The 27,978-nt window shown below is 30.8% G+C and overlaps 2 protein-coding genes across 4 annotated transcripts in view; one reads left to right on the top strand and one right to left on the bottom strand.

Moving 5' to 3' along the window:
- LOC129928229 (uncharacterized protein C10orf82-like) overlaps window positions 1–828 on the bottom strand; it is a 30,304-nt gene extending 29,476 nt beyond the window's left edge. Inside the window, exons 1-2 of the mRNA XM_056041534.1 lie at window positions 594–828; window positions 272–347 (exon numbers count right to left, since the gene is read on the bottom strand). Coding sequence (XP_055897509.1) covers window positions 272–347; window positions 594–679 — 162 coding nt within the window. The 5' untranslated portion in view covers window positions 680–828. The remainder of the gene's footprint in view (window positions 1–271; window positions 348–593) is intronic.
- A 149-nt stretch (window positions 829–977) lies between these two features.
- Window positions 978–20,266, top strand: LOC106068332 (transient receptor potential cation channel subfamily V member 6-like). Of its 3 annotated transcripts, none has more exons than XM_056042235.1 (16): window positions 979–1,375; window positions 3,053–3,277; window positions 3,570–3,743; window positions 7,072–7,261; window positions 7,762–7,915; window positions 10,668–10,769; window positions 10,898–11,047; window positions 11,306–11,388; window positions 11,907–12,096; window positions 12,981–13,088; window positions 13,816–13,967; window positions 14,360–14,469; window positions 16,919–17,100; window positions 17,644–17,760; window positions 18,250–18,375; window positions 18,920–20,266. In XM_056042235.1, the coding sequence occupies exons 1-16, from the start codon at window positions 1,231–1,233 to the stop codon at window positions 19,082–19,084; spliced, it is 2,373 nt and encodes a 790-aa protein (XP_055898210.1). In that variant the 5' UTR covers window positions 979–1,230; the 3' UTR covers window positions 19,085–20,266. The 3 variants fall into 3 exon arrangements, with proteins under 3 accessions (XP_055898212.1, XP_055898210.1, XP_055898211.1); XM_056042236.1 differs by lacking the exon at window positions 16,919–17,100 and adding an exon at window positions 15,186–15,331; XM_056042237.1 differs by lacking the exons at window positions 17,644–17,760; window positions 18,250–18,375; window positions 18,920–20,266 and adding an exon at window positions 15,186–15,331 and having other exon boundaries at window positions 978–1,375; window positions 16,919–17,094.
- Window positions 20,267–27,978: the final 7,712 nt, after the last annotated feature.

Genomic DNA, 27,978 nt, shown 5'->3' with positions numbered 1-27,978 from the left:
TAGTTAAAAGTTTGGCAATCAACTACTGAGTAGGCGCCTACCGGCACCTATTTTTTTTTTTTACAAAAAAAAAAAAAAAAAAAAAAAAAAAAGCACGGTATATATGGCAGTAAGTCAACTAATTACTGAATATTATTTTGTGATTTAAAAAGTAATTTTATTTATAGTATAGATTGTGTATCTTTGATTTTTGTTGTTGTATATACAAATAGAGTTTATTTTATGTGGTAATATTCAAAAGATTTTAAAAGGTATAATTCTGATATCTTACCTTACTTAGAGCAGCTGTTTCATCTCCATAAGTTCCGCCAACTCTGTATTTTATTTGTGGAATATATCCTCTGTATCTGTATCCATTGATAAAATAATTAATTTAGACCAAGTTATAATTATCATGTTCATTTCTTACAATGCAATAGTCAATAGGCCTATTCTAAAATAATAGTTATTATATAAGGGCTTAATTCAAATAAAAATTATAGACTATAAAAGCATCATTATAGGCTAAGCAATAAAAGAAATTAGATCTAAATCTTTATATGAGTTAACATGAGTTTCTGGGTTCTAGATCTAATCTATGAATTTACTTTTACCCTGGAATTTCAGCTCCATCTTTCAAGCCTGCGAAAGCCCTTCTTTGTTCTAAAGTGGGACCACCTCCTGTTTCTATCGACGTCATGCTTTTTAATAAAGCAAGTTTTAATCTCAGGAACACACACACAAAAAATGTGGCGTTTAAAAGTCTCTTTTAAATTACGCCAGAACTGCCTAAGCCACAGTCGGTAAATCCTCACCCCGTCGTTAACGCCGCCACTAGTGTTGCTATGTTGAAAATTTAACCCGGAAAAGGAAACTATTGACCTTTATTTAAGAGTTTCGCACACTTAGCAATTAATAAAAACCATTAAAAGTTTTGTTTATTTTGACAAAAACCTGTTTCTGTTTGTCATACAGCTTTTTTCCCATCCCTTTTCAAAGATTATTAAATCAAATTACCTTTAAGAAGTAATGTCATGAACGTATGCTATTTTATCATATCGTTACATTAATCGTCGAACGCGCTGCTATGAAAACTTTTGTTGTTTGGATTTTAATGAGCTTCAAAATGGCGCACGCAGCTCAATTCTTTCCTGACTTGGACATGAAACTTCGATCATCGCTGTGTGTTTGGATAAGATCATGATCTAATCTAATTCCAATATTTGCATCGATATTCATGCAGAATAGATTATGGGGAATACGACAGTTGTAGCTACAGGTGTAAAAAATCAAGGCGATGCTGAAGCCAACAAACTTTATCAACTTGTGGATTTAAAAGGTGGTGGCGAGCTTGTAGAAATGGCAAAAGTTGCTCGATGGACGAAAAACTGGGCAGGTTCGTTGAAATAATAGGGTACATACGATAAATAATTATAAACCAGTTGATTTATGTTCATACCGCTTGTCTAAATGCTGTATGTCGTCACTGAACTTTTGTGCTTGAGCATCACTTTTATTGCTTTTAATCTAGATCGAGTAGACATTATCACTATTCAATGTCTTTGTAATCTTGTTAATTTACATAAATGATTTACCAAATTGCATTACTTCAGGAACAAAAGTTAGATTATTTGCAGATGATTACATAATATATAGAACAATAAAAACAACACAAGACACAGATATTTTACAAAGAGAATTAGATGAATTACAGAAATGGGAATCAAATTGGAGCATGTCTTTCCACCCAGAAAAATGTCAGTTGTTAAGAGTAACAAAAAAACTAAAACAAATTAATTCCACTTATCTTATTCATGGCAAACCAGTAACACAGACTAAAAACGCAAAATACCTAGGTGTTATAATAAATGAAAAACTGTCATGGAATCCACATATTGATGAAACAAGAAAAAAATCAAACAAAGCATTAGGATTTATTAAAAGAAATTTCTATAAATCAAATAAGAACATAAAACTAAAATGTTATTTAACCTTGGTTAGGCCAATAATAGAATATGCATCCTCTGTTTGGGACCCCTCAACTCAAGAAAACATTAAGAAACTGGAACAGACACAAAATAGAGCAGTGAGATTCATAACAAACGAATATTCACACTTGATTAGAGTAACACCTTTAGTAAAATCACTAAATTTAGAAAGCCTTCAGGACAGAAGACTCAAAAGTAAAGTAGCAATTATACATAAAACACTGAACCATAATCTTCAAATTTTATACAAAAACAAAATTTAATAAAATACTCTGAAAGACACAAAGATAAAGGCACACTCCTCGTCCCATATGCTAGGACAAATTTGTACAAATACTCCTTCTTTCCTAGTGCTATTAGAGCATGGAATGGGTTGCCTGAGCTAGCCAGGAAAACCAGTGACTTGGCAGAATTTAAGTCATTGGTTAATATGCATGACTAAATGCATGTCGCGTAGGACGTAATCATCTTCCTTTTTGAAGTAACGTCTGTATTATATAAGATAAGAAGATAATATAATATATAATAGAGAGAAGTAAGATTTATATATATATATTTAACTGAAAACAGACAGTTCTTAAAATTTTAATCAATTTGAACAAGATAATATATATATATATGAATTTTACTTGCCCCATAAAGCACCCCTTTAAGTGTAGAAGAAAAACATTTTTTGAAGGTTGCGTAATGTGAAAGCATTAGATCTAGATGCAGTTTATTTCAGATAAAGCCTATAAAGGACTGGTTATCTCTACCTTCCAACTTGAAAATAAAAATGCAGAAGTAGAAGAATCAGTCAGTAGTAACACTTATTTGTTCATATTTTCTTGGATGAGAATGCTTTGGGGGGTTAGTAGCTAATGAGTAAAATTCATATTGTACTTATCAAGAACTATAAAAATATTTATAATTAATTAAGAGTATTACAACACAGATAGAATATATCTAGATTTTTATAACCCCAGAAAAATCTTTCAAAGGCCTATTAGATTTCATTGTTATTATGTACTGTTTTTCTGTATATAACCATTTTAAACTCATTAGATCTAGATGACTAAAATAGTGTGTGTGTGTTTGTATTCTAGATTTGGATGAAAGAATACAAAGAGATGTCAAACCATTTTTATATCATGGAGGCCAGGGTAAATATATACCTATTGTTGACCTGGTGAAGATCAGAAATAAAGACAGGCAGAAGAGTGGTATAAAGGCCAGTAAGAACAAACAGAAGTCTGCACAAGATCAGGCCAGGATAGATAACATCATGCAGTTGGAAATCAATCAGATTGATGGCTTCCTTTCAAGACATGGTGAGTTGGAGACAATACTTACATGTTTTCTCTGTGTGGAACCGTTTGATTTCAGAATTATATTTTTATTTTCTGAAATACAAATAACTTAGATGGTGTGTTGACATTAATTTGCAATGAAATAGTCACTGCTGTTGGCCTTGACTTGGTAACTAAAATTTCAAACTCATAATTCTATGGCTACTTAACTCTGCTTGCCTTGCTGTTTAAACTTACCAATCTTTTAAGAAACTCTAGTGCCTTTAACTATTATTGTCTAGAACTGCAGTTTTCTTTTTTTGCTTTTCTACAGATCATAAGTCTCGCTTTCAGTGTTGGGACCTAGAGAAAAGAGGCACTGTTGGAGAGAATATATTACATTTATGTTTGCTGAATGCCACACAGACACACGCTGATCTTGCCAAGAGACTTTTAATGTTTTTCCCTAAGATGCTGAATGACATTTATGTTGGAGAAGAATATTATGGTTTGTTGTAAAATATTTTTTCTTTTTTTTTTCTCAGTTATAACATTCTTTTGATATATATTGTGTGTGTATGTGTGCATGCGTGCATGTGCATTTGTTTGTGTTGTTTTTGTGTGCATGAATGTGTTTGTTTGTGTGTGGGTGTACATATAAATATTTTTACACATATTTTACATTGGCTACTGCCAGTCTTATTTATGTCATGTCGAAAAAAAAATATGGTTTTTTAAGTGATCTAAAACAGTAGGAAGCCTTAGTCAAGCCTCTTTCATAGGGATGACTGCCCATGGCCTTTCTAGGGTCTTTGCTCCTTAGAGGCTTCTCCGTTACAGAATCAACGGAATCCACTACTTCAACTTTATTCAAAGTAATTGACCACACTGATGTAAAAAACAGTTATCAATGTTTCTAAGGGTAAAAGAGGCAATATATAAAACATAGTTGTTGTTTTTTACTCAAATGCACTACACACTGTAGTAGAGTTTGACTACTGTTAATTATCTTAAGATTTGGTCATACATCAACTGCCACAATAGTAGAAAATTTATCTGACAATATTTAACTAACACAATAATGGGAGAGATTAAAAAATCTTTGGAATATTTAAAACTGTTGTGTCCAAGGATACAACAATGGTGTAAAAATGGTAGGCATTATTAGTTAGAGTTAAAGCTTGTATATTGTCAATTTATCTTTAGTTAGAAAGTATTCCAAAAAAGGAAATAGTGTGTTAGAGCAGTAACTTCCAATATTTGAAAATATATAAAGAATTACAAAACCTGGTCCCTTATTTATCCAATGTCATTAAAGGTGTTAAATAGCTACCCTAATACATAACAATGAATAAATTGAAAAAATTTACTCAATAATTTATTTTGTCTTTTGAATTTTGTTAAAAATACTTTAAATTACACCCTCCGCTGAAATGAGTTTTTCTAAAGTTAAATGCAAAACAAAATTATATAGAAATACAATGGGTCAGGAAAGGCTTTAAGCTTGGCAGTTTTATCATTAAAGAAGATACAACCTCTAATCCTTTGAAATGAATCACAATATTACATTATAGAATTTCAGTAAGGCTCAAAGAAGGATATTGAAATGGCATTTTTTAGTGGCACCCAAAAGGGAATAGCCATTATTAGTTTTGTGTGGTCTGTCCGTCCGTCCGTTCCATTTAGATATAGTCGGGTTCCTTTTGTTGCTCAACTTAAATTAAATTAAATATTACTAAACAAATACACTTCAACTCCAGCTATTCGGGAATAAAAATAAAGTAATACTAGATCAAATTCAACTTCAACTCCAGATATCTATGGAAATATAAATAATACTTTAATATCCGATAGAGCACAAATAATATCAACTCTCGATATATATACACAATATTATACACAACCACCAGTCCAGGAAGCAACCGTCCAACCTTCCTGGACCGGGGACAAGACTTCACTGACTAACACACTCTCTTGCATATTCTAGGAAGACTAAATCATTCCATTCATAACATGTGCAAGACTATTCACATTTATAACCTGGGAGTATCATACCAAAATATCAAAGTAACATATTCACTCTTGCCATACCTCTCCCTGACAGATATCAAAACTAGAAATGATATTGAAAAATATATCATAATATTTTAGATCTTTCAAAGTTCTGTTGCAACAGCTACTTTTTTCTTTTCTGCAAAGTTTGAATGTTTCACTGCTATTGTAAAGTGTTAATAATTTTTCACTGCTATTACAAAGTTTAAATGTTTCATTTCCATTATAAAGATTGAATGATTTACTGTTATTATAAAGTTTGAATGTTTCATCAAATTTATCAAATTTACAAAGTTTGAATGTTTTACTGCTATCATGAAGTTTTAATATTTCACAACAATTACCACTATTTATAAGTTTTGAATGTTTCACCATTATTAATAAGTTTGAATGATTTACTATTATAAATTTTCAATGCTTTACAGCTATCATAAAGTTTTAATGTTTTCCTGCTACTATAAAGTTGGAATGTTTTACTTCTATTATAAAAGTTGAATGTTTTACTGCTATTTTAAAGTTTGAATGGTTCTCCGCAATTTTAAAATTTGACTGTTTCACCATTATATTAAGTTTGAATGGCTCTCTGCTATTATAAAGTTTGAATGTTTCACCCCTATTATAAATTTTGAAAGTTTTACTGCTATTATAAATTTTGAATGCTTTACTACTAATAACAAAAAAGTTTAAATATTTGACAGCTACTACAAAAAGTTTGAATGTTTTACTTCTAATCTAGAGTTTGAATGTTTTACTTCTTATCTAGAGTTTGAATGTTTTACTTTTAATATAGAGTTTGAATGTTTTATTTTTAATATAGAGTTTGAATGTTTTACTTCTTTCTAATCTAGAGTATGAATGTTTTATAGCTAACATTGAACCATATCATCATTACTGTCATTTCATTGAATACTTATGAATATTTACAATATATATGTAATAATAGTTATAAAACTCCATATCCTGTGATATCATGTCCTTAATTGAAACACTACAATAGAATCTGCAGCAGGGCTTTATATTGAAACTTGCCTGAGCGAACCACTTCAGGGACCGATTTTCAGTTTGTTTCTACACAAACTGTCTTTGTAACCTTGTTAAATATAAATTTTGATTCATGCTTGTTAGCTTTGGCTGGCTATCCTTTAGAAGAAGAAAAACTGAATTAAAACCTTTGCTGTCTTGTAGCAATACCCAAACATGGGAAAGGCTTCAGGAGTCAACCCTGAGGAAAAATCAGGAGCTGACAACCCATAGACATAGCAGGAACTCTATGTGGGCCATAACTAATGCCCAGACTCTGTGTGGGCAACATCATTCTGACCATAACTAATGCCCAGACATTCATCTCATTACCATGAGATGATTCATAGTCATTTCGTGACTGAAGGAGACCATTAAACAAATTCCATTGGATTTTAATACATTTCTGTGTGTGCTCTAAACCTGTATGGTACTTAAAAGAAATGAGGCTATTGTTGATAATTGCAGACATATGGCTTTTATATGATCAATCATTTCATCCATATTCATCATCCACACTTGTAAATAACGTTATTTTATTGCCTAGTTGTAATTTGGATAAAATATAACTCTAAACACATTTGTGAGCTGTATCAATGCACCACTGTATTATTAATTTTCCAAAGGAGCATACATCTTAGTTACAGATAGCTAATTTATTGTGTATATTATTTTGAATTCTCCTATTGCCAAACACAGGAAAACATTCTACATCTTGCCTCAGACAACTTTTGAATTCTGTATAATTTTTTTTTCTTTTACAGGGGAGAACATTCTTCATATAGCAATAGTCAATGAGGATCCAGCAATGGTAAAGTTTCTGTTAGATAAAGGAGTTGATTTTGAAGCCAGAGTCTGTGGCAACTTCTTCACACCAGATGACCAGAAGAGTTCCAGGACAGACTCCCTTGATCACGAATGGGTCAATGTTTGTAAAGAGACAAACTATGAAGGGTCAGTTGGATAGCTTTATATTCAACATTGTACTATGTTCTTTATCATTCTATTTTTAGTTTATAGTTCCATTTCTTTGAAAACACATCCCAGCTCAAATAGTTCCAAGGAAAAGTAGACAAATGAATTTATACAACTTTTTTTGCTAGTACCATTAATAAAACAAATTTTAGTAAAAAAAAATAGTTCTATTCATTTAATTGAATTCACATCCTGTTGATGGATGAATTTTGAAATTCTACTTTTGTTTCTCTCATAAGTTAATATATATTAAAGACAATTTTCATGTTTGTAGAAGTAATTTGGTTATATACTAAGATATACTATAATATTTATATATATATATATATATATATATATATATATATATATATATATATATATGTGTGTGTGTATATATATATATATATATATATAATTGAATATATTTAATTATTGCTATCAAGTTGGTATTGCGATAGCTCTGTAAAAGCATAATTTTTTTTTTTTCCTGAACTCAGTAATGTGTATTGGGGTGACTATCCTCTTAGTTTTGCTGCCTGCCTCAACCAGGAGGAATGTGTTCGACTACTTATAGCTAAAGGTGCAAACCCCAACCTACAAGATTGCAATGGAAACACAGTGATGCACATGCTAGTTATCTATGACAACATGGTGAGCTTGAAAAACTGTTGGTTGTTAGTACATAGTTATCTATAACAAAATGGTGAGCTAGAACTGTTGATTGTTGGTACATAGTTATCTATGACAACATGGTGAGCTAGAAGAACTGTTGATTGTTGGTGCACAGTTATCTATGACAACATGGTGAGCTAGAACTGTTGATTGTTGGTGCACAGTTATCTATGACAACATGGTGAGCTAGAACTGTTGATTGTTGGTGCACAGTTATCTATGACAACATGGTGAGCTAGAAGAACTGTTGATTGTTGGTACACAGTTATCTATGACAACATGGTGAGCTAGAAGAACTGTTGATTGTTGGTACATAGTTATCTATGACAACATGGTGAGCTAGAACTGTTGATTGTTGGTACACAGTTATCTATGATAACATGGTGAGCTAGAAGAACTGTTGATTGTTGGTACACAGTTATCTATGATAACATGGTGAGCTAGAAGAACTGTTGATTGTTGGTACACAGTTATCTATGATAACATGGTGAGCTACAAGAACTGTTGATTGTTGGTACACAGTTATCTATGACAACATGGTGAGCTAGAACTGTTGATTGTTGGTACATAGTTATCTATGACAACATGGTGAGCTAGAAGAACTGTTGATTGTTGGTACATAGTTATCTATGACAACATGGTGAGCTAGAACTGTTGATTGTTGGTACATAGTTATCTATGACAACATGGTGAGCTAGAAGAACTGTTGATTGTTGGTACATAGTTATCTATGACAACATGGTGAGCTAGAAGAACTGTTGATTGTTGGTACATAGTTATCTATGATAACATGGTGAGCTAGAAGAACTGTTGATTGTTGGTACACAGTTATCTATGATAACATGGTGAGCTAGAAGAACTGTTGATTGTTGGTACACAGTTATCTATGATAACATGGTGAGCTAGAAGAACTGTTGATTGTTGGTACATAGTTATCTATGACAACATGGTGAGCTAGAAGAACTGTTGATTGTTGGTACATAGTTATCTATGACAACATGGTGAGCTAGAACTGTTGATTGTTGGTACATAGTTATCTATGACAACATGGTGAGCTAGAAGAACTGTTGGTCTAGATATTTTCATTAATGTCCATTTTATAATTGTTTAACTACATTCATTGCAAAACATGTCATTAGCATAAACTAATTTACTTATTAGCAATCTAGCTGCATCTGGCACACACTTTCTGCATTTACATTTATTTCAGTTACATTTTCACATAAATCAGATAAGTTAACTAAAAGGTTTTAAATGTCATTGAACCATACAACTTGGGATTTCAATGCTGGACCAAGGGTTTGTGTATTTAATTCACCCATAATATGTGTTGTTGTTTTTTTTTTTTGTCATCGTGGCAACTTTTTAAAAATAAGATTTTGAGAACTTTGTTTATCTAGCTTTATGGTCATTCTAAGATATCCAACACTTAATTTTTATGGAGAAAGACATCAATTCAGACTGATTCCTTTTCCTTTGAGACACTGAAAGAAATGCGTACAACGATGTATATCTAGATCTAGCTTTCTGGATCAAACACAAGTCTATTCAAAATTGAAAATGGGCATATACGAGTAAATATTTTTTGAGATAGATGGAGTAGTGAGCAAATGAAAAAAAATTATATCTAGTTCTACCTTTTTTTTTTAATTGATTATGATTAGTTTTTGTAAGCCAATGTCAATTCCTTAAAAATTTCAATGGTAAGAGCTAGAGATTTAAATCTAGTTACAGAAAGCTGAAGAGAAACTTTGTTACCAAAACTTTTTTGTCCCAACTATAATTTTTCCCTTTCCTTTCCATCAACTGATCAATGAGTCATTCATTTAATTGTTTCCATTTCTCCATGACCCCACTATGCCACATTCCCTCCTCTTCAGCAGTGCTTTACTGTCATTACAATGGAGATTTTTCTTACCTCCCCCTTACCACACATTCATGCAGCCCTTCTCTCCCTTGCTTGGGTCACCCAAAGTGCACTTCACTTTTTTTCCTCTTTTGGGCGGTAGGATAGTTTACACCTTGTTGACATGTTTTTATGACAAACAAAATGAAAAAATATGCCAGCTATGTATGTAAAGCCCATTTATAATGTAAAGTTTCATTTCTGTTTATATTAATTAACACACCTTTGTAATCAAAGATGTTTGGTGCATATTCATGTAGGCCCTATTTTTAAGGGCATTATTATGTTTTAAATGTAAACGTTAATACATTCTACAGCAGACATTAATGGAACAAGGTCTACTTAATACATAATAATGTAGATACAAGGTGTCCTTTTTTCTATCTGACCAACTATTCTGCAGCAATATTTTCCCAGAGCCAGATATGGCCAGATAGTGAAAAATGGTGAATATTTGTCTGGAGCTACTATCTGGTGCACCCCTAAGTTTGTGATCAGATTTAAGTATAGCTTATAGAGCACAATGAACTCCACAAAGTACAAACTTGAACTTTAAAGAATACACAAATAAGCATAAGAACATTCTCTTTCATTACCTTTTATATAGTTGTTTTTCTCTCTGTAAGTTGAAATAATGTAAGTGATTTTTTTTTTTTTTTGGTGTTACTCATTTTGAATGCTATTTCTGGTGTGAAATTCTTAATATTGGCCTAAAAATCTATGAAAAACTTTCTTGACATGTACTATGAACCATGCCAATACCTTAAGCCATGTTTCTACTTTATGTTGGAAGGATTCATTTTATCTGTGTTATTTTATTTGCAGCAAATGTTTGACCTACTGCATAGTTTTGGTGGCAGACTTGATATAAAAAACAGACAAAATCTTACTCCACTTACTTTGGCTGCTAAGCTGGCCAGGAAAAATGTAAGCCACATTTCAATATTTCATGCTGACATTTATATGCAGTTTGTTGTCTTTGAACCATTCTGAAATGTTATTATTGACATGTGATTAATGTACTGACAATTTAACTCTTTATATTGAATGCACAGATGTATGAACACATATTAGAAATGGTAAGGGAAGTCTATTGGCTGTATGGCAATGTTACATCTGCTGGTTACCCATTGAGTGATGTGGATACAATATCTCGGACAGGGGAGATCAACATGGACTCCGCACTTCATCTTATTGTAAAAGGGGTAAGTGTAGTTTAGCTAATTTTATTTTTTTCTTCCAGTTATTAACAGAATTATTTTTAACTAAACATGGTTGTCAAAGAGCCTTATTAGTCTTTTATTGACATACATGTAATTTTTTAAATCTGAATTGTTATGTAGAATAACACTTAAATTATTGTAAATAAAAGAAAGCTGCATCCCCCAATGCTCGTCCATTCTACTGTTATTTATTAGTCATTTTTTGTTGATTTTTCTTTGTTTCTACATTTGCATATTTAGAATCTTGAAGGTCATCTTGAAATGATGGACGGTGTCATAGTCAAACTTTTGCAAGAGAAATGGAAAACATTTGTAGGCTTCAGGTATTCATTGTTTATTTGAACTAAAGACATTCAAGAATTAGTTAATAGATTGAACTCACGGCCCATTTTCATTTGAATATAGGTTATTATTATTACATTAGAATTGATCAATTTCGTTTTTCTACCTCCATTCCCTTATTCTGCTAGTTTATTTAAACATTGGTTATTGTCATCACATTAGAACAGACCTATTTACTTTGATCATAGCTTAATTGTATGTTGTTATAGCAGAAGAATTTCATAAAGTTTTCTATATTTACTGCTATCTAAAGTATCTCATCCAGTGTATTGTTTGCTCATTTCTTCGATTTTGTGCTACCCTTGCATAATTATAAAAAAAACGACAACAGAAGGACCATGAATTAAAACATTCTTTATATCATGAAATTTATAACTATTATAAATAAGGATAATCATAAAGAAAAATATGTTTTGAGTAATATTAATTAAAAATCAGTAGTTAAATTTTTTTTAAAGTTTAAATCATAAGGTATAATAGGTTTCTTTTTTTTTCACAGATTCTACAGAAGATTTATTCTATTCATTTTATACTTCATCTGCTTTGCTGTTGCTTTTGGTTTGCGGCGAGGTGAAAACCCTTGTACCACTGACCAGTCCAGTCCATTGCCCAGCTTCTGTGACCTTTATAGTAACCAAACTGAAGCTGATTCCTGCTATCTTCTTGTTCCTTATCAAGTCATAGATATTGTGAGTAGATACTTCTTTTTATTTTTACTTAAGAAAATATGTCTTTGTTCTCTTAGCATGTCAAAAGTTGTCTTCATAGCCTACATAGCCCTGTTTTTAAAGTTGTCTTTATAACCTACATTGCCCGATTTTAAAGTTTTTTTTATAACCTATTATAACCCTTTCTTTTTGGTTGTCTTTATTGTCTAAATAGTCCTGTCTTTAAAGTTGTCTTTATAACCTTTTATAACCTTGTCTTTAAAGTTGTCTTTATAACCCTTTATAACCTTGTCTTTAAAGTTGTCTTTATAGCCTATTATAACCCTGTCTTTATGGTTGTATCTTTTGTCTATATAGACCAGTCTTATCTATAAAGATTTCATAGCCTACTATAGCTGTCTCTTATATTTTCTCGTCCATATCTAGGTCTTAGTGTCAGGGTATGTTCAAATCTTAAATTCTTTTTTTTATAAGTTTTTTCTTCACACATCAGCATTACATTTTTTATTTTTTTTAATTTTTATTGACCTTTTTTTGTGTGTTTGTTCCCTTAACTCTTTCTTTTTTTTTTTTCAAAAACAAACCTGTATTATCATCTATCCCATGAATCTTTGTTTTGCATTTTGCTTCTTTTAGTTGTTTTTTTTTATTTTTTATTTTTATCAGTTCCAATATCTAGCAGAAATGTGAAACCAGTGGGATAGAGGCTATCTAGGATAATGTTTTCCATGTTGTCTCAGTAACACAACTCTTGAGTCAGGTGTAGAACTTAGCCCCTTACAACTATAATTCATCTGCAATATATTAAAATATAATATTTATTTGTATTAACTGTATTATTGATTTTTTAATTCCCTCAATTGATATTTTTAAATATGAAAATGCCAAAATTGTTTTTGTCCTAGGCTCGAATGACTTTAGAGAGTATAACTCTGGTAGCAGCAGTCATCTACATTTTTCTAGCATTGAAGGAAATTTACCATCAAGGGTTTAAAGTGTTCTTCTCCACTTTGGTAAACAAAAAGTTTGAACTTTTATAATCTTGTCTTATTTTTTAAAGTTATCTTTATTATCAAGAACAGAAAACTGAAATGCTATTTAACCTTAGACCAATATTACAATTTAGTTTTCTATGTTTGAGACCCTTCAAACATAAAGAAACTAGAAGAGATGCAAAAAAGAGCTGTGAGGTTTATAACAAATGGGTATTCAATTTAACCAAAAGAAACACTATTAGTAAAATCACTAAACATATTGACACCCCAGAAGACTAAAAAGTAAAGTAGCAATAATACTGAAGTATAATTTATCAATACAAAAACAACCTAATAAAATACTCTGAGAGACACAAAGATAAAGGCACATTTTTTATTCCATATGCTAGGAATAATTCTTAGAAGTGCTCCTTAACCATGGTAAAGCCAATCACTTAGAACAATGTTATTCTCATTCAGGACTAGATTAACACATGTCTATGCATGGGACATTATTATTTTCTTCTCTGAAGAACATCTGTAATTTTTTTGGCTTTAAGATAAGACAAGATAATATATATATTTTTACAATGCTTAATGTCTGTCACCAGATTTGTTTTAATAAAATCTTGATCATTATTGTTCTCTTGAATTCACTATTGCTCTATATGGCATTATCAGAACTATTTGTTTTTCTTTGTGATAATATCTTAAAACTGATTAATTCATTTCAAAATAAAAAGCTGTGATTCTTGTTTCCTTATAGACAGGTGCTCCTGCCAAAACTCTTTTCTTGATGTCCTGTTTATTTGTGATTGCCATGTTACCAGGCAGAGCAGCTTGCTGTCCCACGTTTGAAGATATTGTTGGCGTCATGGCCATTTTGTGCACAGCTCCGTACTTTTTATTCTTCTGTAGGTCAGTATTATTAAAGTTTTAAGTACAAAGGATTCAAGGGGAGGAGGATGCTAACATCACCAGTTTGTAGGTCAAAGGTTAGAGATTGTGTTATGTGACTGGCTCAGTCAACCTTACTTACCCAAGATGAGGCCATTTACCATTACGAGCTTCATGTATTCAGGGACTTTTAATCCAGGCCTCAAAGTGTATTGATTTTCCACTAGTATTTAAGACCACATTCTTTGCAATTTAATGTTAATAACAGAACCATTTTGTTCATATATTTGTTATATGCAAGATTTTCATGTGCAATAAATTTCTTTGGTCATTTATTTTTCAATATTAGACTTGTTTTATTTTTTTTCAGCTATCTTTCACTTTTTTCATCAAGAATATTTTTCTATTTATAGAGGCTTTCGTATTGTTGGACCTTCAATAGTCATGATCTATAACATGATTCGCAGAGACCTGCTTCAGTTTTTTATCATCTATGTTGTGTTTATTATTGGTTTCTCACAGTGTAAGTACTTTCTAATATTTTAATATTTAATTAAACATCAACCACATTTACTGACAACATGCTGGCAGGTTTCCTTCTTTAATTATTTCAACTAATGCTTGCAACGTATCACAAATCAACTTTAACCACCAACACACAAAGAATGTATGTAACATTAATAGTAAGAGAATTTTCGAAGTTTGAAATGTTTGTAAATGTTTTCTTCTATGTTTATTTGGAATAAAATAGTGCTAAAAAGTGTTGCTTCATGATAATGTTGAATTTCTTGTAGATATATTATAACTCTGCATCCATAGCCTGTTTGCCTTAACATTTCTTGTCATTTTTTGGTACAGTCATTGAACTCTTATATCTTGAACAGTTTACTGTATTGCATGTAAATATTTATCGATATCTTCTTTTTTTTTGTGTATCTAAACTATCTCATATCTCTCTATATATAAATTGTACAATGAATTATAATAATTGATTTCTTTACAGATAACCTTCTTTCTTTTTGGACATTTTTTTAACCAAGCATATTTCCTCATGACAAACCTTTGAAGAATTTCAGTTCAATTAATTAAATTTAACTTATAAATGAAAAAAAAATAAATTTAAACAATTAATTTACAGTAATCTCCATTGCTCAGATATAAAAACGTTTTTTTTTATTAAAGTTTAAAGATAAGTTCTTTTGGCTTTGTTTCTTGTATTAATCTATGTTTCATTTACAGCAATGTATGTCATATTTTTGAACCAGCAAGATAGTCCCTTTGGTAGTCCAGAAGATGCAGTCATGGCTATGATTGTCATGTCGCTGGGTCAGTTTGGGGATTTCTATGACCGCTTTAAAGACACTGACTATCCAAGTTTGGCTAAAGTATGCCCCTGTGTTTGATTACTGCCACAAGTTTGTTTGATGTCTTTCTACCAAACTTTGGTTTCAGTCTAGTTGCTGTAGTTGTAGTGAATTGATTTCCTATATCTCTCACTTCCTTGCAGACCACAGGGGAAAATATTAATAGTTTTTAAATTTAGAATAATTTTTAGTTTTCTGTTTTCTGCTTTATTCTTAATTCATTTGCTGATAAATTTTTCAATACAATAACAATTAATGTTTATACGTAAACACACACACACAAAATTTAATGTTGAGAATTAAGAGATTTGAATAATTTTCCCCTGTAGTTTCAATATTTATACACTTAACATTTAGAGAAATATAAATAACACTAAATTTCATTTCTAATCTGTAAATTTAGAAGTACTTCAATACAATATTTCTTATTTGTAAACATTCAGTTGCTCTTTCTTTTTATCACATTCATAAAATGGTTTGTATGAAAATTAATGAGTCTGACTACAATTAGATTCTCTAATGAATAAGGTATAAATGAATGTCTTATAACTTTTTGAAGCTTAATGTTTAGGCTTGTTGATAAGTTACAGTTATAGTAAGCTAATATTTTCTTTCCAATACATTAAAAGAAATATTTTATTGTACCAAATGTATATTATTGCCATGAGTAAGGACCACTGCATTACAAGCCTATGTAATTCCAAACTTTATTTCTATTTTTTTCTGAAAAAAGCTGAAGTTATGAATCATTGCCTCTGTCAATTGTTAACTAAGGACATAGTTTATCTTTGACAGTTGTGGTCCTTGCACATTAAGCTCCATTGCTAGTTGTTTTGTTCCATTGTAGTGTTGTTAACTGTAATAAGCATATGGGAGTTATTTTCTTTTTGAGAAATAAAAATTAAAAAAAAAAGGTAATTCTTTTGTTAATTAAATGAAAATTCACAATTAACCACAGCTAACCAAATATTATTACATTGATTTTTGGCTCTGTTATTTCTTGAATTCCATTGACATTGTTCAGCTAAGGTATCAGACATTTAAACCAAAAGCTAAATAAGTTTACTTCACTGTTTTTAATCAATGTTCATCCTTAAATGTGTCTGCATTAAAAATGTTCTTTTTTTTTTCCTTTGGCTTTTATTATCAGTAAATAATTTGAAGTTCATCTTGTTAACATTTACTTATTCTTTTATTCATTCCTTTATTTGCACACTGAATAAATAATAACTTATCACCTTTTCCTGTCCTCTACTGTTTCAATTAGGCTAGTGTGTTACTCTGTGTATCAATTGCTTTTAATTCTGATTTCAAGTTTGGCTTGAACACCTTTTTGTAGACAGTGGAAGTGATTAAACTCAGTTTTACTGAAATATCTAGTTCATTGTAAATGCAGTTGGGGAATCATAAGTGTCTAGAAATATAAAAAATTGTTAATACACTCAATATTCTTATGAACTGGAACTGCAAGGTTCTAAGTAAAATCTGTTGAAAGCTTTATCAAGTGCTATCTTACAGTTGATACCAGTAATGGTTTTGCGTCACCTGAAAGCTGTTGTTTATTTTACTGTGTTGTATGTAGTTTAGTTTTTCTTTTTCCCTTCCCAGCTGTTTATGTTGCTTTCCATTCCGACCCAACTTGTTCAAACTGCACAAAACTAGACAACTGCACAGTGTTCTGCAATCCCATGGATGCTGTGGTTGGGATGTTCTCTATGTCAGTAGGAGATTTTGAAGATCTCTATTCCTTGTTTAGAGGTCTGCCGCATCCTTACCGAAACACAATCAAAGTGGGTATACTTGTATAACAGTGATATTCTTTGATTGTATACTCTGTAGTTTTCAAGACAAAAACCTGACTAAATGGCTTGAGTGATTATCAAAATTTCATTTTTCTTAGGTAAAAAAAAAAGCTTTTGTTGCAATAAACTAACTCTGTTTATAAAGCTTTCTTGTTTTTAAATGCTTTTTGCCAATTAATTTTTTGTTTTGCTACTATTAAAAAAATATCAATTAAAACTGTTTTTTTAATTACAATCATTTTAAAAACTATGGTAAATTAATTCAGTATTATTGACTCATATAATATAACCATAGTAAATTAATTCTGTATTATAGATAGAACTTTTTCTTTTTTTTTTAAATAGAATACAGTAGAAATTAACACATTAACACTTTATTTATTCACACATATATTTATTTATTTATTTATTTATATAAAGATCTATATATTTTTAACTATTATATTTATTATTTTTTTAATTGATGTTAGTGAAAAGTAATTTCACTTTTGCATTGATGTGAAAAGGGAGATAATTCTACAATGATTTCAGATAATTTTCATTGTCTACATGATCATGGTAGCTATACTTCTAATCAATATGCTAATTGCCATGATGGCCAGAACATATGAAATGGTCACCAATACACAGAAAGAATGGTTTCGACAGGTAGGCTTATATAAAACTTTTATCCTAAGTCAATAGTTTTTAACAGAGGAGATATGACAGAGTCCACTGGGGTGGTAATTTGCATACGGGCGAAATGACTCTGGACCAGAAGAGTGTTTTTTTTGACATTTCGATGGTCTAGAGATTAAGTTCGCTTAGTGTGTTATTGCTAGGCGGTGTTGTTGTTTGCAGGGTCACTGGTTCCAGCCTTGGTCAGCGCAGTCTTTTATTTTCATAGCATTTAATTCACTACTTTCTCTCTTAAAAACTTGGTCCCTGGTGCTGCTATTCATTTATATTTAATATGTATGTTCAGTAATGAAGTAATCAATCACTAGAAGTACTAGTTACCTTAAAAAAAAGTCTATACTGGATGCATCATTAAGGCTTAGCATAGCAGTGTTGAACTCATTCCTGTTTGACCTTATGTCTAGGCAGTCTTAACAAGTGATACAGAAATAAACTGTCCTGCCTACTTTCTTCTTCCAGTGGGCCAACATTGTTCTTGTTGTGGAGCAGACAGTCACTACAGAAAGTAGGAGACAGCAGATGATCAAATACTCTGTTCCTTTTGGAGACAATGAAAGAGCTTTAATGATTCGTTGGCATCAATCTGTAAGTCTAACTATACATGGTGCAAAGTGCATGTCTTCTTCACAAATATTTTATCTCATAATCTACAGTACCTGAGTTCTCACATTTGTTTATATACAATTTTAAAATGGTAAATTTAGTACATTTAAAAAAATATATATTGAGAGTTATTGAATGTTAACTTTATTTCTGCATTCAATCTACAGCCATTCATAACATTTACTTTTTTTCTGCATTCAATGTACAACCATTCATAACATTTTATTTTATTTCTGCATTCAATGTACAGCCATTCATAACATTTACTTTATTTCTGCATTCAATGTACAGCCATTCATAACATTTACTTTATTTCTGCATTCAATCTACAGCCATTCATAACAATTAATTTATTTATGCATTCAATCTACAGCCATTCATAACATTTATTAAAGAAGGCTTAACTAAATTATTAAAATACTATCTTGTGCTTTGTATGTATAAAGATACTAATAGTCATTGTTTAATTCAAGTAGTAATGTACAGTATAGTTGACAACTATGTAACAAATTTTTTTCTTCTACAGGAAAAAGAAAAAGAAGAACTTAAATTTATCAGAAACAAAAACAAAATATCCCAAAAAGCCATGGCATCACTCAAGTCTAGAGACCGTCGCTCAAGCATCCGTAAGATGATGCCAAACACAGAAATTTCTTTTAGCAATGCTCAGAGTGGACGTTTTAACATTTGATTCATCCTTGAAGCAATATCATTTAGTAGTTTTAAATCCAGGGCATTTTAAAATGCAAGATAGAATATTTTCCACCTGAGTGCAATTTTCCTATTTTTTGTAGACCATTATCACTTCATCTAATAATCTTGATATATTAACAAATTTATTTTACAGTCTGTATAATTATTCAACTTTGACAGCATTTCATTTTTCAATTTTATCCATGTGCCGGTCTTGTATTTTCTATTACATACTAATTCTTATTAGTAGCACTTGATCTATTTCTAAGAAATGTTAGTGTGATGGCGTTTCTTGGTATTCTCCATAAAAATCTAGTAAAAGTTTTGATAATGTCAATCTTCCTGTCACTTTAAATGGTTGGTGGACCTTTTGTTGTTTTTTTTCTTCTGTGATATCAGTCTGTGTTTTAAAAGGAAATCAAAGTATTGGTGCACCAGATAATTTCTAAACATCTATACATCTGTTGTATAGAAACATTTCTTAAATAGACTCATTGTTTAAATATTTAGTTTGCACAAATTGACTGAACACTTTTTTCCCTGTTGAACACCTTTTCTTCTTTCCCTTTCTTTTTCTACTTTTGTTAAAACTGAAACAGATTCACAAGTGAGTAACTTATATTTTTTCCTTCACTTGCTTTTTACGTGCAACTATCTATCGTATCTTATAAACTACAGACATTCCATAAATAAAGAAGATGATTGCGTCTGTTATAAGAATTACAACTTAGAATTAAAATAATTACTCAGAAAGAAATAGAACTTTTGCCTCTAAAATGTATTTTATTTGTTTAAAATATGTGTTGAGCAAAAATTTCAGACATCTTAACATCCAAGTGAACTTTATTATTGCATTTCATCATTTGTGGTTTTACAAGAAAAATTATTTTCTGAAAAAACTTTTAAGGGTAAGAAGGAAATTGACAATTTTATTATTTTTTTTTATAAATAATTAGAACAAAAAAAATATTAAAAAAAAAAAAAATATTTATATTAAAACATTTAACATACGGTAGTGCAGCAGTTAACAATATAAGATATGTATAAATTATTATTTTTTCCACATGCTTTTTCCAAATATTTGTTGAATTCATTTCCCATGTTGTTCTTGCACTTCCCAATTCATATGTCTTTTAAATGTTGTCTGTGACCCATGTAATATTAAATGTTTTGATGTTCAGCTTGCAATTTGTGTTATTAAATTAGCAAATATATTTTTTTATGTTTAAAATGTATCAAATAATTAATAGATAACTTGAATTTACTTGGATGTCTTTGAAAGTGTCAGTAAGGAATGAACAGATAGATTCTTGACACCATTGTTGACTAAGTATCTAGACAAGAATCATAGTTGACTCGCCATTTACATGGGTGTCTGAAGGAGTCCATAAAGCAACTGGATAACACTGTATAACCAACTATAAGGATGATAATCCTAGACCTCAAGTCTCTTTTACATCCTGTTAGATTGTCCTTATAGACCAGTGTTTCTCAAACTGTGTGCCGCGGCACACTATACATATATTGACTCAAATGTAGGCCGCCTTAGCAGACGCACAGCAGTTCTTGAATTGGTAACGATAATAATAAGCGATGTGTTTCATGTAAATTGTTTATGTGTATGCTCACAAATTATCAATAAGCATTATTAAGCGTTAAGCCTTATTCATTGTTATCCATTGAGAAATACGTAAACAAGAATGAAACGTCGAAAGCGTTAAATGAAAAGCTAGGAACCAAACGAAGGTACAAAGAAGATTACTTCGGATATGGTTTAATATCTTCGGACCTGAAGATGCTCCATTGCCATTCTGTCTGATCTGCAATCCAACTCTGTCGAATGAAGCGCTTGTTCCAAGCAAATTGAAGAGACACTTGGGAACTAAACATCCAGCTGTAAAAGCGCAACCGAAGGAATACTTGGAAAACATAAGGGTTCAACAAAATAAACAAGCTAAGAAACTTATGAACTACCTAAAGCTGCCAGAAAAGTTATTAGCAAAACGCAAGAAAGCACACAAGGACGCTGAATCAGTCATGGCTAGAGCTTTAGCAATAGTTGTTGAAACTATCTTTGGACCTGATGCCGCCAAAAAAGTTAAAAGAGATCCTTTGTCAAATGATACTATCTCGTGCAGAATTGAAGATTTATCGTCAGATTTACGAGATCAAATCTGCGAACACTTCGGGGGACGTGACTGACGATGAAGTGTCTCTGCTGTGGTCTCGTCAAGTTGATGAATCCACTGACGTTAGCGGCAAAGCCCAGCTGCTAGCTTTTATTCGGTTCATAATGGATGAAAAATGTGTCAACAAATTCTTATTTTGCAAAGACTTACCAACTACGACCAAAGGCGAAGTGGTGAACGAAAACATTTTGCTATTCAAACTACAGTGGAAAAACTGTGTCAGCGTTTGCACCAATGGCTGTCCTTCCATGCAGGGAAACATGCGTCAAGAAAATCCAAATATATTAGTTGTTCACTGCATGATCCACAGAGAAGCTCTTGCCTTCAAATCTTTGCGGAAAGATTTGATGTTTGTTCTGGATCAAGTGATTGAAGTTCATCAAACTTCATCAAATCTCGACCGCTTGCATCCCGACTTTTCTCTCAGCTCGTGAAGCAATGGATTCAGACTACAAATGTCTCCTGTATCACACCGTTCGTTGGCTCTCCAGAGGAAAAGTGTTAAAGGTGTCGTCCTACTCAAGGCTGAGCTGATTTCATTCTTGGAGGTGGAAAAAAAATAAATTTGGATTTTCTATTCATAACGAGATCTGGTGGGTTAAGGTGACATTTCTCTCTGATTTATTTGACAAATTAAATTAATTGAATTTAAGTCTTCAAGGACCATAGAAAACCATCATCACTGCATCCTCAAAACTGAAAGTCATTTGGTGAAAAATTGTCTTTGTGGCAAAGTAAAATCTCAAAAGGAGTCCTGCTTTCCTACTTACAGTGAATGTGCTTCAAATCACCTCCGAAATTCTGGACACTTTGAAACACCTGCAGTCAGCATTGCAGCATTAATTTCCAACAGTTGGAAGTAATATGGATGGGTCATCTATCCATTTGGAAACAATGAAGCTACAAATCTGACAACTGAAGAAGCAGAGCAGCTCATTGATTTAAAAAACGATGCAGTTCTTAAGTCAAGTTCTGCAGAGAAAAGCCTGGATGTGCTTTGGATATCCTGCAGTCAGTTTAAAAGCAATCAAAATAATTCTACCATTTGCATCTTCATGGTTTGGTGAGTTAGGATTTTCAGCACTGATTGAAATCAAGTCTAAGAAAAGAGAGAGACTTCTTACAATAGACGATGTAAATGCGAGTTTGTTTGTCGGCTCTGGAGCCTCCATTAGATCGCATTTGCTCTAAAAAAACAGGCACACCCTTCACATTAAATGTAATACTTAAAAACAGATAAAATCTTTTTTTATTTTTATTATAAAACAACTGTTGCTCTTCGTGGTGTGCCGCGAAATTTTTTTACTGTGCCGCCAGACAAAAAAGTTTGAGAAACACTGTTCTAGACTTAGTAACTATTGTCCAAATATTAAACATGTATGTACATTGAACTGCCATTTCTAATTAAGTAAAAAGTTACTGAAGCCTCAGAAGACATCTTTTTTCTTTTATTGTTTTTATTGTGAAATGCATCTTGTGTTTTTAACTACTTATATATATATATATATATATATATATATATATATATATATATATATATATATATATATATTTCCCTACTTCTATTCTATCCAAAGTTTATTCCCTGCATCGAATGTTGTTCATGTAACCCTTGACTATCCCCGTCCTTGCATACGTTTTATACAATATACTAAATCGCTAGATTTATCAGTATTTGTATGTTATCACAGTATTTTCATTCATATACAAAAATTTTTAAATTCCATTTTACTGTAAACACTCTTTAAAGGTGTTTTTAGATTATAAATAGTTTTTTTTTTTTTTATTGTTCCTTCTATAGGTTCTGTGATATATATCTTCTATTCAAAGGCACTGTGATCAATTAGCTTAGAAAAATATACATTGTTGACTGAGAATATATTTTTGATCATTCATGTCCATTCATTTACACCAGCTAAATTTTAATGTTGTTGTCAGGGCAATTTAAAATTAGAGTTTGTAAAAAAAAAAAATAGGTAGATATTTATGTAATTGTGCTTTACTTTTAAAAAAACATAACTAAAGGTTTATAGGGATAGATGTTTTCACAAAAATTTACTTACATTTTTTAACCAAATATTTTGGCTTCCAAAAAAAAAAAAGAGAGAGAGAGAATTTAAATCTGCATAATAGGGATACTTTTTTATTGGCATAAAATATTTAACAATCATCTAAAAATAGAAATATTTCTATACAAGATTTTTACATTTCTTGTATCATCTATATAAATGGCTGTTTGTTGATTTATAATTTTCCTTAGTAAATAATATTTTCCTTAATCTTTTTTTTTAATTTTGTTTAATTATGATCAATTCTTTTTTTATTTGAAGGATTAAGATTTTGAAAGGATTTTAATTGGTTTAAAATTTTTTTATCAATTTATATTTAGTTATATATTTTAGCTTTTCTTTTTTCACATTTGTTTTTAAAGATTCGGAAAATGTTTTATTAAATTTACATGACTGTATCTCATTTTTGTTTTGATATAAGCCGACCAGAGTTGAAACATATATTGAAACTATGGGCAATGGAAAGCACCAGAGCAGCTTACAGCACAATGAAGAGGAGGTGAAAGAGGTGCACAGAAGTAATTCCTCTATCCACGTAACAGAACAAACTGTCAGCACTACCTGAAGACTACTTTGTGTTTTGTAGTTTGCTTCAAAGATTGTTAGAAGTTTTTTTTTTAATGAATCATGTTTTATACAATCAGATAAAAAGTCTGCTTTGTAACTTTATTGTCTAAGAAAAAAAAAAGTGAATATTTTAGGTGTTTTAATGATTATTTTTACTTTGATTGTCAATGTCTTTAGTTAATATTTTTACCTATATATGAGTTTTTTTACATTGCCATCAGCACCTAAGTTACAATAATTATTTTAAATTACTTGTATAAGTATTTCTTAAATTTTAAATCATTTTCAATTTTTATTCTTCAGAGGGTAGTTCATACATTTGGTAATTTCTAAGTTTTAAATTTGATTTATCTGCATCTAGCTGAATGGATTACACCTGTTAGCTATCTCTGAATTGAAATACAAATCTGAATCTAAGTGCTGAAATAATGAATGATGTACACATGTAACAGATATAAAGGCATTACTAGGGACCATATTTTTTAAATGAGAGAAAATGGTGAATGAAATATAACGCAATACCATTGACCTCTGGGTGGTGGTGGACATCAGGATGGTGTGGTGGTCAGTTTCCAGCACTGCTTTGCTACTAAATGTAGTTGTTGTATCAGAGGGTCACTGGTTTCCACCCTGGTCAGTGCAGTCCCTTATTTCGTTATATTTAATTCTCCATTTTACTAATTTGGTCCCTAGTGCTGCCTTTATGAATGTTATATGTAGATATCTCTGAATTGCTATTATTGTGTCTGGAGCAATTTTTATTACAAATTATATACTTTTATATATAATACAAAAAATTTAACTAGACTTTCACACAAATAAACATTTAGAGATTAACTCATTTTGCACGTCAAAGCATAACTTTCTGCTGCTTATTTGATTACACTTGATGTGGTTTTATAAAAAGTTAAATGCTGAATTTTTATTATTTCATGAAATTATGTCAACAAACTTCCTATTTTGTGACACATACACTAGCCATGCATAGTTTTAAACGTAGTGCTGCATTTTGTCAACCTCTATTCTACATAGAATAAAAATAGTGCTGATTTTGTCAACCTTTATCTTGTATATTATATAAACATACTGCTGATTCTATCTCTTTCCTAGATATCTTTTTATGATACTGCTGATTTTGTCAGTCTCTATTCTACATAACATTTTATCATACTGCTGATTTTGTCAGTCTCTATTCTACATAACATTTTATCGTACTGCTGATTTTGTCAGTCTCTATTCTACATAACATTTTATCATACTGCTGATTTTGTCAGTCTCTATTCTACATAACATTTTATCATACTGCTGATTTTGTCAGTCTCTATTCTACAAAACATTTTATCATACTGCTGATTTTGTCAGTCTCTATTCTACATAACATTTTATCATACTGCTGATTTTGTCAGTCTCTATTCTACATAACATTTTATCGTACTGCTGATTTTGTCAGTCTCTATTTTACATAACATTTTATCGTACTGCTGATTTTGTCAGTCTCTATTCTACATAACATTTTATCGTACTGCTGATTTTGTCAGTCTCTATTCTACATAACATTTTATCATACTGCTGATTTTGTCAGTCTCTATTCTACATAACATTTTATCATACTGCTGATTTTGTCAGTCTCTATTCTACATAACATTTTATCATACTGCTGATTTTGTCAGTATCTATTCTACATAACATTTTATCATACTGCTGATTTTGTCAGTATCTATTCTACATAACATTTTATCATACTGCTGATTTTGTCAGTCTCTATTCTACATAACATTTTATCATACTGTTGATTTTGTCAGTCTCTATTCTACATAACATTTTATCATACTGTTGATTTTGTCAGTCTCTATTCTACATAACATTTTATCATACTGTTGATTTTGTCAGTCTCTATTCTACATAACATTTTATCATACTGTTGATTTTGTCAGTCTCTATTCTACATAACATTTTATCATACTGCTGATTTTGTTAGTCTCTATTCTACATAACATTTTATCATACTGCTGATTTTGTCAGTCTCTATTCTACATAACATTTTATCATACTGCTGATTTTGTCAGTCTCTATTCTACATAACATTTTATCATACTGCTGATTTTGTCAGTCTCTATTCTACATAACATTTTATCGTACTGCTGATTTTGTCAGTCTCTATTCTACATAACATTTTATCATACTGCTGATTTTGTCAGTCTCTATTCTACATAACATTTTATCATACTGCTGATTTTGTCAGTCTCTATTCTACATAACATTTTATCATACTGCTGATTTTGTCAGTCTCTATTCTACATAACATTTTATCATACTGCTGATTTTGTCAGTCTCTATTCTACATAACATTTTATCATACTGCTGATTTTGTCAGTCTCTATTTTACATAACATTTTATCGTACTGCTGATTTTGTCAGTCTCTATTCTACATAACATTTTATCGTACTGCTGATTTTGTCAGTCTCTATTCTACATAACATTTTATCATACTGCTGATTTTGTCAGTCTCTATTCTACATAACATTTTATCATACTGCTGATTTTGTCAGTCTCTATTCTACATAACATTTTATCATACTGCTGATTTTGTCAGTATCTATTCTACATAACATTTTATCATACTGCTGATTTTGTCAGTATCTATTCTACATAACATTTTATCATACTGCTGATTTTGTCAGTCTCTATTCTACATAACATTTTATCATACTGTTGATTTTGTCAGTCTCTATTCTACATAACATTTTATCATACTGCTGATTTTGTTAGTCTCTATTCTACATAACATTTTATCATACTGCTGATTTTGTCAGTCTCTATTCTACATAACATTTTATCATACTGCTGATTTTGTCAGTCTCTATTCTACATAACATTTTATCATACTGCTGATTTTGTCAGTCTCTATTCTACATAACATTTTATCATACTGCTGATTTTGTCAGTCTCTATTCTACATAACATTTTATCGTACTGCTGATTTTGTCAGTCTCTATTCTACATAACATTTTATCATACTGTTGATTTTGTCAGTCTCTATTCTACATAACATTTTATCATACTGCTGATTTTGTTAGTCTCTATTCTACATAACATTTTATCATACTGCTGATTTTGTCAGTCTCTATTCTACATAACATTTTATCATACTGCTGATTTTGTCAGTCTCTATTCTACATAACATTTTATCATACTGCTGATTTTGTCAGTCTCTATTCTACATAACATTTTATCATACTGCTGATTTTGTCAGTCTCTATTCTACATAACATTTTATCGTACTGCTGATTTTGTCAGTCTCTATTCTACATAACATTTTATCATACTGCTGATTTTGTCAGTCTCTATTCTACATAACATTTTATCATACTGCTGATTTTGTCAGTCTCTATTCTACATAACATTTTATCATACTGCTGATTTTGTCAGTCTCTATTCTACATAACATTTTATCATACTGCTGATTTTGTCAGTCTCTATTCTACATAACATTTTATCATACTGCTGATTTTGTCAGTCTCTATTCTACATAACATTTTATCGTACTGCTGATTTTGTCAGTCTCTATTCTACATAACATTTTATCGTACTGCTGATTTTGTCAGTCTCTATTCTACATAACATTTTATCATACTGCTGATTTTGTCAGTCTCTATTCTACATAACATTTTATCATACTGCTGATTTTGTCAGTCTCTATTCTACATAACATTTTATCGTACTGCTGATTTTGTCAGTCTCTATTCTACATAACATTTTATCATACTGCTGATTTTGTCAGTCTCTATTCTACAAAACATTTTATCATACTGCTGATTTATAAAACATTTATTTTACACATTTTGCAATCATACTTCTAGTTTTTTTTTCAACTTCTCTACTACATAGTTTGTGGGATGTAGCATAAACCTTTTGGCTACCTATCAATGGGGCTCAAGTTTAAATCTTGACTATAAATCTTGTCTATAGTTGAGTTGTATTTGCTGAGTGAAAAACAGTAGCTCATTTTCACAGATACGCCCCCATAAGTCCAATAAAGACATTGAACCATAGCTACTGAGCAATC

The sequence above is a fragment of the Biomphalaria glabrata genome, chromosome 9 (assembly GCF_947242115.1).
Source record: "Biomphalaria glabrata chromosome 9, xgBioGlab47.1, whole genome shotgun sequence".
NCBI lineage: Eukaryota > Metazoa > Mollusca > Gastropoda > Planorbidae > Biomphalaria > Biomphalaria glabrata.
The sequence above is the reverse complement of the archived record's forward strand: the minus strand, read 5'-3'. Positions and strand labels throughout refer to the sequence as shown.

Bases quoted from the DNA above. Each gene is read 5' to 3' on its own strand.
- LOC106068332 (XM_056042235.1), top strand. From the start codon at position 1,231: ATGGGGAATACGACAGTTGTAGCTACAGGTGTAAAAAATCAAGGCGAT. The intron at 1,376-3,052 runs GTTCGTTGAAAT...TTTGTATTCTAG, and splicing joins ATGGACGAAAAACTGGGCAG to ATTTGGATGAAAGAATACAA. The intron at 12,097-12,980 runs GTGAGTAGATAC...TTTTTGTCCTAG, and splicing joins CTTATCAAGTCATAGATATT to GCTCGAATGACTTTAGAGAG.